We start from the raw sequence: 13,881 nt of genomic DNA on the forward strand, positions 1-13,881 counted from the left end.
GGAAACAAACACACACACACACACACACACACACACACACACACACACACAGTGCAAGGACTTTTTTAGTCTTAAGATGTTCACTGTTCATTGACCTGCAATTCACTTTTTCTTTAAATTGAAGTATCTGAGAGGAAACAACTTTGAGACAGCAAAAATCACTTTAAAAAAATTCAATGAATGTAAATATCCTGAGTGACGCAAGCGTTAATTTGAATGCTGCTGTTGGACTTTAACACCTGTGGCAGACTTTAAATTCTGCCGCTGCTGCAGTTCACGAACAGAATTTCACTTTGCATTTGGATGCGTTTTTCACAACAGCTTGCCAGTTCATGAGAACGTGAGTACTAATTACATTTATTTAAGTTATCTATTAGCACACATAACCTCATTCTGAGTGGTTCTCTGGCAAGTGGAAGGATATTAACAAAATAAAGGGATTTTGCCTTCCAGTAGAACTGCTAACGAGCTGGATCTGGAATTTGGGTGCGTTTCAGGTTTGGTGGTGGGTTGTTGGATCCACTGCCAGTAGTCCAGTGGATCACTCCTCAGGCAAATCCTTCGCTCCACACTCAGCCGAGTCTACTACACTTGATCTGTCGGCCAGCACTGCAAATTGCAAATTTACCTCTCAGCCAATCATATGCCAACTTGGCCTGACCTGGCTCCATGTCTTTGGGCCAAGTGTTTTTGTTCTGGCACGCAATGTTAGGCTCACAACAGATAAAATTTTGTTATCTGTAGCTTTAGCTGAGAACAGTCTGAACCGATTACAACAGCGTGACTCTTAGTGAAAGACTCAGGGTTTCAAATGGACCTGCCAGGAGTCCAGACTTATCACCCAAAGCAATGCAAAAAATGGCTGAGGAGATGCCAAACTATCTGGCAGCAGAAACCCTTTCAGAAAATATGACAAAACCAACTAGTGAACAAAAAATATTTGGATTTCAAAACCCAAAAACAAAGAGTGCTATTGAAAGATGAGGTGATGCAACACATGCTGCATGTGCTGTCCATAATTTTTTAACACGTGTTTCTGGCATGAAAGTAAATTTTATATTTTTTTACATAAAACATGTCTCAGTCTTTTAAATATGGTACATTTACTATTTTCAGTTAAGCATAGAGTTTAAATGGTATTCACTCTGCTTTCATTAAATTGTACACAGCTTCCCAGCTGTTTTGGAAATGAATTTGAACTATTGTTACAAATACAGTGAAAAGATTAAAAGATTTTTTCATATACAGGATAATATGTTTAAATTGAGCTTAAGCTTAGTTTGGTTTCAGCACACCCTTTTTCATCTATAACAGCTTCAACTCTTCTAGGAAGACTTTCCACCAGGTTCGGAATGCTTTTATGGTAATTTATATCCAATCTTCCGGAAATGCATTTGTCAGACACTGACTTGCAGTATCTGCTCTAATTCAACCCAAAGATGTTTTATCAGAAAAATAATCCCACAAATTTCAACTTTAGTATATTTCATAGATATGCATTTTTGGGTACAAAACTAAAGTTACGAAATATGTGTTGCTGTCTAAAAGAAAATATGGAGCTAAATGAAAATCCTTCTCTCTCCCACCTTTCAGTCTGTGACTGAAGCCATGCTCTTCTTTTCAACCCCACCTCCTCTCTGCCTGATCCTCCTTCTGTCATACATCTCCCCTGTTCTCTCCTGTCAAACTGGGAACAACAGCGAGTGCGAGTCTGCTCCCTTTGTACCAGGTCACAACCTGGTGGGGGAGGGATTCGACTTGGTCACCCTGAGGCGAACATCAGCCTATGTGGTTGATGTGAGGACCTACATGACTCCAAACGGCCACTGTACTCTCTGTACCAACCCCCTTCAAGGCAACAGGCTGCAGAAAGTAAAATAAATAATTCTGTGCAGTGAGTTAAACATGGCTTACACATAGCTTGTACTTATTAATCATGGTATTCTGTCTTCTATTTTCAGGTGCCAGTCTCTGTAGTGGACTGGCGTGCATTCAGCCAGTGCAGCACTCCGGTTGACAGCAGTGTACACGACAATGTTGGGTATAGTATTATAACATGTTATAATTACTAAAAGACTAACAGCCTTCATGTCTTTTATGTAACACAGACTTGTGCCTCACCATAAAAGCTAGCATCAAATTTGCCATGGACAAATAAAATAATGTAACAATATTCTTCTGGATCCTAATTTGTCTTTAATATCTTTAATAAAGTGTAAAAGCTAAATGTCCCATTAACATCCTCTGTTGATTTATGAACAGAAAATTTGATAAACTGTTTGAAGAAATCAGTAGTGAAATTTAACAGAGATCCCTTCCTTTGCATTGTATCCACAGCTCACTGATGACGGTATGAAACATATTACACCTATTATTGACATACAATTAATACTTTAGTCAATTAAATAATAAAACACTGCTTGCTGATTTTTTTTAATCTCCAGCATGGCACTAAAGAAAACATGAAATCTTAAATAATTCATATCTCAACATATTTAATTTCACCCAATGCTAAAACGTATCTGTTGTTAAATGAAAAATATAATTTTCTTTTAATAATGTGATCAGGAATCCATGACAAATGAGATACAGCATCTGAACAAAGGAACCTAGAAAAAAAAGAAGTGATTATGTTACGTTCCCCTAATTGATGTAACTTATAATGTATGTAATGCAGGCTATGCTTGATCACGATGGCCTAAATTTGAATATAGTTCTGGGTGATCGCTTGTTTGTGGGAGGAACACGTTCCGAAGCATTTAAATTTGCTGTAGCCAGGGCTGAAGAGGATCGGTACACCTTCAGTGTACATGGCATCACCTGCAAATATTATAGGTAGGCTCTGAAAATAAGTTCCTGTCAGTTAGTTTGTTTCAGTTAAGATAATTACCTAATTAGTCTCTTTGTGTCTAGTTTCCGTGTAGCAAGCAGACCACCTTTAAGCCCAGAGTTCAAGAGGGATGTGGACAATCTGCCAAGTCACTACAATTCCTACACCAGCGATCAGTATGACAGACTGATAAAAACCTATGGCACGCACTACATCCACAAGGTTAAGACACACACGCACGTGCGCACGCACGCACGCACGCACACACACACACACACACACACACTTTTTTTAAAAGATAACAATATACCAAATTGCAGGTTTTCCTTGGGGGCCAACTAAGAAGAATCACAGCTGCACGAACCTGTTTGTCCACCCTGAACAAGTTCAACTCACATGAGGTACATGTACATGAAGCAGATGTGCCTGTCCACAGACTGCACACACTCCACTTACACACATTACGTTACCACTGCCATGAAAGACCCGGTGCGCACAGATTTACAGTGATGGCAGTCGTCTGTGTCTAGTCTGTGTCTAGTCGATGATTAAACTAAATTGTTTAAATTACATTCAATCATTGTGGAATTTCACATCCAACAAATCCAACTATGAATAGTGGTGCACATTGAAAACAATGCAAGCTCAATAATGATTTTAGTTCTGTATGTAATTGTTCTTTGCCCTCAGTAACCTTATTAAAAAATCTTATTCTAAATAAAGTATACGCAGATCAGTTAGACCTTCAGTTAGATGATCTTTTCCAGACAAAATCTAATGTATTCTGTCATATAACATGCTGAGTATGATGAAGGAAAAAACATCTTCTGCTATAAAACAAGATAAACTGGATCAGATCAAAACATAAATGCCTTTAATTTTCTGCATTGCTTCCTGACTGAAGAATTGTAAAATTTTATTATGTCTATAGTTAAATATCTACTATTTTACCAAAAATCTTCTTCTAGCTGCCAATGATAAGTGGTGGAGAAAACCATTATTTTAGGAAAAGCAGCAATAAAATACCGAAATATAGCTATTAAATATACATGGCATTTGTGTTTCTCTCTTTCAGGTTCACGCCTGTTTATCGAAGGGATTTTCGGTTGGCTTGGGGAAGGAAAAATTATATAGTGTTGAACAGTCTTGTATGAAGGTCCTACAAAACCAGGATTACACTACTAGGTATGGTGCTGGTCTCCATCAACACCACACTGAGGTGATAGGAGGCAATGATTGGTCAGGGGATTTTGCCCTCAATGTTGATGACTCCGTGGGCTTCAGAAACTGGCTGAACAGCTTGAAGAATCTCCCAGATACTCTTTCGTACTCCCTTCTGGCACTGTATGAGCTGATGCCAACTGAGGCAAAAAAGGAAGGGGTAAAGACTGCCTTGAATGAGTACTTATTTGATAACATCGCGCTTTCCTTAGAAAAAAACCCAACTTGTCAGGACCTTGATAACCTGGATACAAAGTGCTGTCCTATAAAGCATAAGAGGGGAGTACTGGTTGTGAACAAAATTCAAGCCTGGGATCTGTCGGGAGACACTTGGGGTACGTCTGACAGGTGAGTAAGCTGAGGTCAGGACCTGAAAGTTGATAGAATGTTTTTAAATTCTCAGAATACCAGGACATCTTGAGTTGTTTCCTTATCCAAAACCAGGATAATTAAATTCACAGTTTGTGTCCCTGCAGAAGGACTGGCCTGTATCCCACCTCAGTGGGCTCACATCTCATGTGCTACCCACTGCTGTGGCACGATGCTTTGCCCTAATAATATGCCCTAATAAATATAGGAAAGTACAAGGAGCATCATTTTGGTTCAGTTTCAAGAATTCAGCTACTTGAATCATTGTTAAAATCATCTGTAATATATATATGTACTGAGATTGTAGATTACATTTGTGTAACTATAGTCACCAGGGACAATCCTGTACTGTTTGTTAGGAACATTTGGGGCTAAAATACATAAATGATCTACACAGCTTGAATTGGTAGTTATATCCAGTCTATGTAAGCTTGGTCAGTTTAACAAACATTTTATGAGGAGATGGCAGTTACAGTGAATTTACAGTGGTTAGACAGTGATTAGTAAGCAACAGAGCCACTATGACTGAGCTTGTGAGAGTGAGTGGATTTAAGAAAGTAGGTGACTGTTGCTGTTTGTCATGTACCTGCACAAGGAAAGTCAATGCACACTGTGTGCTACCACTTTCCTCTTCCAGTCTGGAAAGAGATAACTTTCATTTTGTCAGCCGTTCATGTAAAGTCAGGTTGTTGAATGAAGCAATTAAAAATGTTTACATGTACAGTCACTGCAGATTTCTGTGCACAAGTCTTAGCTGTGGATCGCTGTATGTGTTCATGTGTCCTTCAAGTACACCAGTGTCTTTAAAGTGCAAAGGCATGCAGGTTACCTGAACTATACGTTTTCTGTTGGTGCATCAAAATGGCATTTTACCCAGTGATGTTGAGGTTCCCCATTCAAGGTGATTCAGTCTTAGGTATTGATTTGGTCATCTTACCCACTCATCATTGTCTGCACCAAAGCTTCTATCGCCACATGCAAACCCACATGGAAAAGATGTATATAAATCTTCTAAAGTTTATATCTGTCTTGTGTGAAACTTGTATGAAAAGCATACAAGAGTGAAAACAGACATAAGATCCCTTAAAAAATCATATAAATGAAACTTGTATACTTACTAGAACAATATATGAAAGTGGCCACTTTCATGAGTAAATCACATAAGCCTTATATGATGTGATTCTAATTACAGTGTTCTATCGCCCACCTAAAGATAATGACTTTCCTACTTAATACTAGCTGTGTATCAAAAGATTTATTAGAATCGAGAGCATACAGACAAGATGTGAACTTTCATTATACAGAACTTTATTTAATGTGATGGATGTTCTTGAGCACAGGCACACAGCTCTTAAATGTTTGGCTCAATTTGGGAAAGGTCTTAAATTGTTTTCCACAGAAAGTCTTCTTCTGTATTTTGTTTTCATGTTTGTTAAAGCAGAAAATCCACTTTTGCATAAGTATGTGGTGGCCAAAGGCATCAGTCTTGACAGCACGCTTAGCCAACGCAGGGTTTTCAGTGCACAGTACTATCCAGAAATCTGCCAGGGTCTTTTGAGCACATTCAACTTTTAGAAACCTATCTCAGGCGATCTCAATCAGGCTATCCTGGTCAGCCACTGATAATAAAGTAGGCATGGCCTTGAATACGTGACACATCCAGTCATTTGACCCTTCCGTTTCTGGAAAGTATTGGCATAACTGCGCCACCAGCTCCTCAAGGTGCATGTTACAGTTGTGCTTCACACTGTGTGAGTGTGATATAATTTAAGCACAGAAAATCATGCAGCACGGGAAAGACTTCTGTGTTGTTTGTGTCCATGGAGTTCTTCCAAAGGTTTAACTCCTTTATCAGGGCCTCAACTTTATTCTGAACATTGAATATGGTTGCAGAAACACCTTGTAATCCGAGACGGAGCTTGTTCAGACAAGAAAATGTGTAAGCCACAGATAAGCCAGGCACGTAAGGTACTCTTCATTATGCAAATGTTCAGGCAGCTCAGAGGGATAGTTACAGAAGAAAACTTTAAGTTCATCCCTCAGCTCAAAGAAATGGGTCAGCACTTTCTTGATAGCCAGTGAACCTCTCTGTGCAGTAATAAAGTCTCATGTTCCCTGCTTATTTGTTGCATTGGAGCCTGGCTTTCACAAAGTTAACCATTTTTACAGTGGTGTCCAAAACATGTTTCAGATGGACGGGTATTCAAGGACTGCCTTTTATCACCTAAGAAGCATCGCTAAAATCATACGAGTTTCATAACTTGACACTCCAGAGGTTCTTGTCCGTGCATTTGTGTCTTCACGCATTAATTATTGTAACGCTGTCCTTTCTGGGCTACCAAAGAAAAGTTTTTGACGTTTACAGATGGTACAAAATGCAGCTGCTCACATTTTAACCAAAACTGGGAAATATGAGCACATTACTCCGGTACTGAAATCTCTTACTGGGTGCCTTGTCAGGTTTAAGAAGATTTTAAGGTGCTGTTGCTCACCTACAAGGGTTTAAATGGTTTGGCACCCTCATATCTCTCTGAACTTGGCACCTCTATGTTCCTTCCCATGCTCTCCAATCTCAATACTCTGGCCTTCTAAAGTTTCCTAAAGCCAGGAGAAAAACTGTTGGGACCATGCTTTTTCTTTTTTCAAAGCTAAGTTAAAGCCCCACTTGTTCACCCTATTCTACGTGTCATAATGCAGATGAATAATGGCTCAAACCCTACAGCCAAAGCAACCCAGCAGTTTATTAAAGCGAAAAAGTGGAATATTCTTGAACGGCTAAGTCGGTCAAGTAATTTCAACCTAAGTGAGCATTTCACTTCAGACAGACTAAACTTTGGACACAAAGACCCACAAACAAACAGCAACTGAAATCTGCTGCTGTAAAGGCCTGGAAGAGCATTAAAAAGAAGGAAATCCTGTATCTGGTGATGTCAACCAAGTATTAGAAACAAATATTTTATCTTGAGTTATTTAATTTGTCCACTTACTTTTGAGCCCCTGAAATGAAGGGATTGTGTTAACAACATGCTTTAGTTTCTCACATTTTCTGCAATCTTTTTATTCAGATACTGCATCTCAGTTGTTTCATTTAAAGTTTATTGTGGTAATGTACAGAACCAAAAATGGAAAAAAGCTGTCTTTTTCTAAATATTTATGGATCTAACTGTACCTTGTTACCTTGCTGCTTAGCTGCTTCTTGATTGCTTTGGCAGATTTAAATTTTTTTTAACCCAAATGGTTTGTTAGCTTTCTCTTTTCTTTATCGCCTGTTCTACTCTGCCCTCTTCGTGCCTGTGAACTTCTTGCACAGGATGCTTCACAATGCTAAAAGCATTTCCTTCAAGCAGTAATATTTAATCAACTTGTCCTCTTTGTTTCTATACTTCTTCACAGCTATGTTGTATTAAAGATTGATTCCGTCAGAGGCAGGACTGAAATGATCGAGTCAAACTACCCTACTTGGACTGGTGACTATTTGCTCGGCACGGTCAGTAAACTTTTTTAAGGAAGATTAAAGCTGTTTTTCATATTTGTGTCTTTTTATCCTATAATTATTTCTTTCTGTATATTTAATTGTCAAAAATATCTTATTGTCAGATGTCTGGGTCTATGACCCAGATATTTTAGCTTATTTTCTATTTGATTCGTTCTTTGGGTTTTAATGATTTAAGTTTTATACATTTTAGTCTTGAGTTTACTTCTTGTTGTGTCTCCAAGTTTATATTCATATTCTGGTTTATTTTGTTCTTGTCAACTAGGCCCCTTTTGTGTCTTTGTCTCTCATGAGAGTCTGTCATGTCATCTGTCTTTACGTCTTCCTCTGTGTGTGTGTTCAGGTCTCTCACTTTCTCACTCTCAGTTTGGGATTTTCCAATTAAAATCAATTTTTAGCTTAAATAACACAATATTCATTAAATCCTGAATCAATTTTTAAATCTAAATGTATTTTGCCAGAAATGCCAGAATCTCAGGTTAAAACTCACAAAACTATTTCAACAACCACCAAACAGCTAAAACAGTGAGAGCAGGGCCCTATTTCAGGAAGCCGGTTTAGAGCAAAATCTGAGTAAGTATACCCTGAGTTAACGAAAACTCTGGGTTTTCGGTTTCACAAAGCGAGTTTAGATTAATTCTGAGCGAGTTACTATGACAACACACTCCGTGAAGCTAACCTGCCCCCTAGCAGGTTTACTTCAACTAACCCTAACTTTCTCCGCCTCTTTGTCGGAAACCTGACTGTAGGAAGTGTCAGACATGGCGTGTCTCTTCCTTGAAGAGCCAGTAGATGTTGAAGCCCAAATTCTCCGCAGAGCTCTCCGCCGGGAGAGAGTGATTAGAGCGCGTTTGGACATTTTATCATTTCCTGATGATTTCCTGTGTGAACGTTACCGTTTTTCAGCACAATCTATAATTTATTTGAATAACATCCTCAGGCCTAATATTGCTCATGTGACACATCGCGGACATTGTCTCAGTTCTGTACATATTATTTGTATTGCACTTCGGTTTTTTGCAAACGGGAGCTTTCTGTATAATATTGGTGACGCTGAGCACGTTTCCAAGGCTACCGTCTGTCGGGCAGTCAGGAATGTTACAGTTGCACTGAAACGTCTCCTGTACTCGTTTGTGGTGTTCCCCGGTCATAGACCCACAAGATTTATCAAAGAGGGATGCCACAAAATTGCAGGTATCAGGATGAACAAAACTTAATTCATGATGTGGTGATACTTGAACTACTACTTAAATTTTACATTTATTTTCACGGTTCCCAGGCGTGATTGGCTGTATAGATGGCACTCACATTCCAATCATTGCTCCTTCAGTAAATGAAGGAGACTATGTGAACAGGAAGTCTTTCCACAGCATTAATGTACAGGTACATAGTTCCCTGTAGCATTTCAAACTAACAAATTATTTCATTATAGTAATGGATGCTAATTTGTGTTCTCTGCACTGTGAAGATCATATGTGATGCTGCCAACATTATCACAAATGTGGAAGCCAACTGCTCAGCCTCTGTGAGTGGTGGTGGTGGAGGACCCCCACCTGTTTTTCAGGCCTCCGCTTTTTTTCTGTTGGCTATAATGGGTCACATTTGAGCATACAGAGTAAGCAAATATGTACTTGTAATGTGCTCAGATAATTTCAATAAGTGCTTACAGAAAGAAAATTAATGTAGCCTCTAACTGCAATTGATTTATATAGGACAAACAGACCAAGCACTATGGCTCATAATACAATTACACCTTACCTGTTTGGACTATATTTTTATATTTCATTTTTACTTGCTGCCAGGAACGTTTGGGGCCTGTTGGGTTGCACCTGCGCTCACATCACATCACAAAATAAAATGTATGAAATAAAAAATAAAATAAAATATAATAAAATAACGTGTTAAATGGGTGGAAATCCCTAGATCAATGTTTAAATTAACACTCATGCATTGACTCTGTCGGCCATGTTTTGCCATGCATGCTCCCTTTCTTTTGCAGCTGAGGCTGTGTTACTTTTTTTCCGCAAAATTTGCATGTTATCGCCCACCCCCGTGACATCACGCTCCAAAGCCCTATACTGCCATCAGAATTTCGGCCTCAAGCGCTGTAAAATACATTGACCGCGCCTTCTTTCCCTCCGTCTCCATGGTGACTCGCTTAATCTGTGCTCCACTAATCAGGGCTTTATGTATCCTCGTGCGTGCGCTTAACTTGGGGTTAAAGCAACTCCGCGTTGATTGAACTAATTGTTATCAGCCTTTCTGAAACCGAATATTCCGAGTTGGACAGTTCGGGGTTACTCAACCCTGAGTATCGTTTTTCACTCTGTTTTCTAAACCGGCTTCCTGAAATAGGGCCCAGGTAAACGGATTCTGCACAAAGATGTAAACACAAAGCTTGGACGCGACACATCAGAATCTGTGAAATGTCTTTTTCTCAACCAACAGACTCCTGTTTTTTTTTGACAGTCACTCTTCCTGTGTTCAGTGTGAAGTGAGCTTTTGAGTCTTACAGTTTTTTCTGATTGCTTAAGCACATTTTTTGTAACTATTGGCTAATTTTGCAAAACTCTTCACACAAATAAGAAAACCTGTCACCCAATAATCAAAACATTGTAGTTCTCTTGCAAAAGCAAACACAGCTAGATTAACTCTTCACACCTTCGTAAAAATGGTGTTTCCGTATCAAACAGCCATAATGACTATATGGGTTACTTGGTCTGCAGTGAACATGCTTCCTCTGCCCCCAGCATCTGGTCATCTAGCAATTCTGTAAAGTAACAATTTCAGTATTTTTACATCAATGGTATTGGTGTGTTTCTCATTGGCATATGGCAGTGCTACAAATCTTTGTGCGAAGTGACTGTACTAACCGATTCTCATTTCAAGATGTCCTTATGGTACTTGCTACAGTGTAGCGGCTCGAGTTAGGCTGGACCCGTTGGCCAGCTACCCTCAGGGTCATTCCACGGTTGATTACATGGTCCACTATTGTAGCTCTGATGTCATCAGCAATTCTATTTCTTACTCTTCCTACCCTTCCTCTCCCCCCTCCTCATCTTCCTCTTGCTCCTCCTTGTCCTTGTCGTCCTCTTCATCCTACTTCTTCACCTCCACGTCCTCTTCCTCGGCCTCCTCTACTTCTCACTCTTTCTGCTCCCTCCATTGTACTCCGCACACACAGCTTACCTGTATTATAGTGCTTAGGCTGATTGCAAAGTGAACTAATTATCTAAAAAAGTTTTCACATGTGAAAGTGTGCCAGACAGTTGGCAAATTAGTGTTAATGATAGCCATACATGTGTATACTTTTGCTAGGAGTGTGCTGGAAATTTGGTAATTGAGTGTTGTGCAGTGGATTGTGCCTACAGTTTTGCAAAGTGTGTGTTACAAAATTGCAAACTGAGTGCAAAGCAGTTTTTGTGCTTTTAGTTTTGCAAACTCAGTGAGTGGTTTTGCTATAAGTCTGAATAGTTTTAGAGATTGTGCTACAGGAATCACAGTTAGGGTTTAAGCATTCAGAAAAAACTGTAAACTGTTTTGGGAACATTACAAAAATGGCTTTAAATACAGGAGAGCAGGGTGTGAAATACAGTCTGAAGTTCTTGCACTTCCTGCACCACTGAGGAATCAAGTGTAAAAACAGCAGTATTGTCATCATAGACTAGTTTTTTGGGGATGCCCATACCCAAATAATTTATAAACATAAAGAACAAAATCGGTTTAAAATGATTTGCCATATTTGTTTATTTCCAAGCATGCACTGTGCAATCCCGTGGGAGCTTAAGAAATCAGATAAATGGTCTTTTTTATGACATCGACACACTGAATTGTATTCATAGGGAAAATTCTGAACCAAATAGCAGCCTTAGAATGAACACAAGCATTAATACGTTTATTCAGCAGCAATTAATGATCCACTGCATCCAGCACCTTAGACAGATCCACAGATAATATGGTACAATGCAATTCTGTGCTCAGAGCAGCTTTGTCTCTGTATCTGTATTACCTATTTGTTTGCTGTACTGCACAAGGTTTTACTTTACAATGGGACAGCTATATTTTGGTATCACAATTCATCAAACAGACCTTCTAATTTGGGGTGTGTATGAGAGCATTCATGTGTAATTGTGCAAAGAGTATGCTTTCAAGAATCAGTGTGATTAAATATTTTGCCCTTTAGGTCTGCTCTTCTCACCATTTCTATAACCCCCAAATCTCAGCTGAATATTTAAAGTATGAGTAAATCACATCTTGTTTTAATTTTTTTTTCTTATCAAGGTAAACACAGAGTCACTTTTGGAGGTCCAGATTTGGGACGAGGACCCATCCTATGATGATCTTTTAGTATCATGTCAGAAAGACCTGTGGGCGGGGAGCAACACATTTAGATGCCCATCCAGTGGAGGTCGCTTTGCGCTTCATTATACTCTGATCTGCGACCCTCATCTGACAGGAGAGAAGTGTGAGCGCTATAAACCTTCACCATAGTTACAAATGCTGTAACTAATATCTGTATCAGATCTGTTGAACTTACAACGTAAAGGATCACATGAGTTTATTTACAGATGAGTGTATGTACTTGATCTCTTAGCACTGGGATATGATATGATTCAGGTTTACTTCATGTAATGTATATTTTTATCACTTAGTTATTCATTGATCAAATAAATCATGATTATAGTCATTCACTGACTAGCATTACATATAGTTGAAATAAAAAAAGCACTTTCTAAATTTCAACATGTTAATTTTAAATATAGGTCTGTGAACACACATATCTAGAAAAGAAACCATCCATCATTTATATAATATTTTTTTTCATATAAATGAAGTAATTTACTGAAATGTGCAAACATACATAAAAATATAGTATATAAGACTGAAACAGATTGCATATTTAGGTTTGGGCTGTTTCTGGGGTTTCGGGGTACCTGAGGATATTTTAATTCTCATTCTAAAAAATAAAGCAATGGCTTATCAGACACTTTCCAGATGCTATTCCATGACTCCTGAATCAATGATGATCATTTTATGTGTTCATAATTCCCCAACACCACAGGGTGAATGCAGGCCCAAACTCTAACAAAAGAATTGCATAAATTGCTTTTGGAATTACAGCCACTTTTGTTTATAGTCCATTAGTTCAGAGATACAAATATAATTGGGCTATTGATTGAGAAACAATTTCAAGACCTTCTATTACTACATAAGACCTGGTTCATCATCATCATTCTATGATTAACAGCAATTACAATTAAGAATGTAAACCATTTTTAATTGACTCCAAGTGTTGCATATGTATTCTGCAGTTTTCCACAGGAACTCTCAATATGAGGGCCAAAGATACAGTTAGGTCCATATATATTTGGACACTTAAGTCAGCTTTATTTGTACACCACACTTACAAGACATCAAGTGTCGGCTTAAGTGCTGAACAGAGGGAAAATGCAGTCAAAAAAAGAATTAAAATAAATGGCGTAAAAAGATACACATACATACATACATTGTATATAAAAAAAAACAAACACCCAGCACGCCCCTGCGGGCGGTTTTATCCTTCAAGCTCGGGTCCTCTACCAGAGGCCTGGGAGCTTGAGGGTCCTGCGCAGTATCTTAGCTGTTCCCAGGACTGCGCTCTTCTGGACAGAGATCTCCGATGTTGTTCCCGGGATCTGCTGGAGCCACTCGCCTAGCTTGGGAGTCACCGCACCTAGTGCTCCGATTACCACGGGGACCACCGTTACCTTCACCCTCCACATCCTCTCGAGCTCTTCTCTGAGCCCTTGGTATTTCTCCAGCTTCTCGTGTTCCTTCTTCCTGATGTTGCTGTCATTCGGAACCGCTACATCGATCACTACGGCCGTCTTCTTCTGTTTGTCTACCACCACTATGTCCGGTTGGTTAGCCACCACCATTTTGTCCGTCTGTATCTGGAAGTCCCACAGGATCTTAGCTCGGTCATTCT

At 39.1% G+C, this 13,881-nt stretch overlaps 1 protein-coding gene across 2 annotated transcripts; it reads left to right on the forward strand.

Annotated features, from left to right (window-relative positions):
* The first annotated feature begins 281 nt into the window (after window positions 1–281).
* On the forward strand, window positions 282–13,029 carry LOC146630253 (perforin-1-like). Of its 2 annotated transcripts, XM_085356820.1 has the most exons (11): window positions 282–340; window positions 1,315–1,363; window positions 1,594–1,872; window positions 1,962–2,041; window positions 2,338–2,350; window positions 2,678–2,835; window positions 2,914–3,052; window positions 3,151–3,231; window positions 3,906–4,399; window positions 7,814–7,907; window positions 12,195–13,029. In XM_085356820.1, the coding sequence occupies exons 1-11, from the start codon at window positions 333–335 to the stop codon at window positions 12,402–12,404; spliced, it is 1,605 nt and encodes a 534-aa protein (XP_085212946.1). In that variant the 5' UTR covers window positions 282–332; the 3' UTR covers window positions 12,405–13,029. The 2 variants fall into 2 exon arrangements, with proteins under 2 accessions (XP_085212946.1, XP_085212947.1); XM_085356821.1 differs by lacking the exon at window positions 1,315–1,363 and having other exon boundaries at window positions 288–340.
* The last annotated feature ends 852 nt before the right edge of the window (window positions 13,030–13,881 follow it).

The sequence above is a fragment of the Diplotaxodon limnothrissa genome, linkage group LG6, assembly GCF_057381915.1.
Source record: "Diplotaxodon limnothrissa isolate DT_005_m linkage group LG6, D_limnothrissa_male_GT1.1, whole genome shotgun sequence".
Taxonomy (NCBI): domain Eukaryota; kingdom Metazoa; phylum Chordata; class Actinopteri; order Cichliformes; family Cichlidae; genus Diplotaxodon; species Diplotaxodon limnothrissa.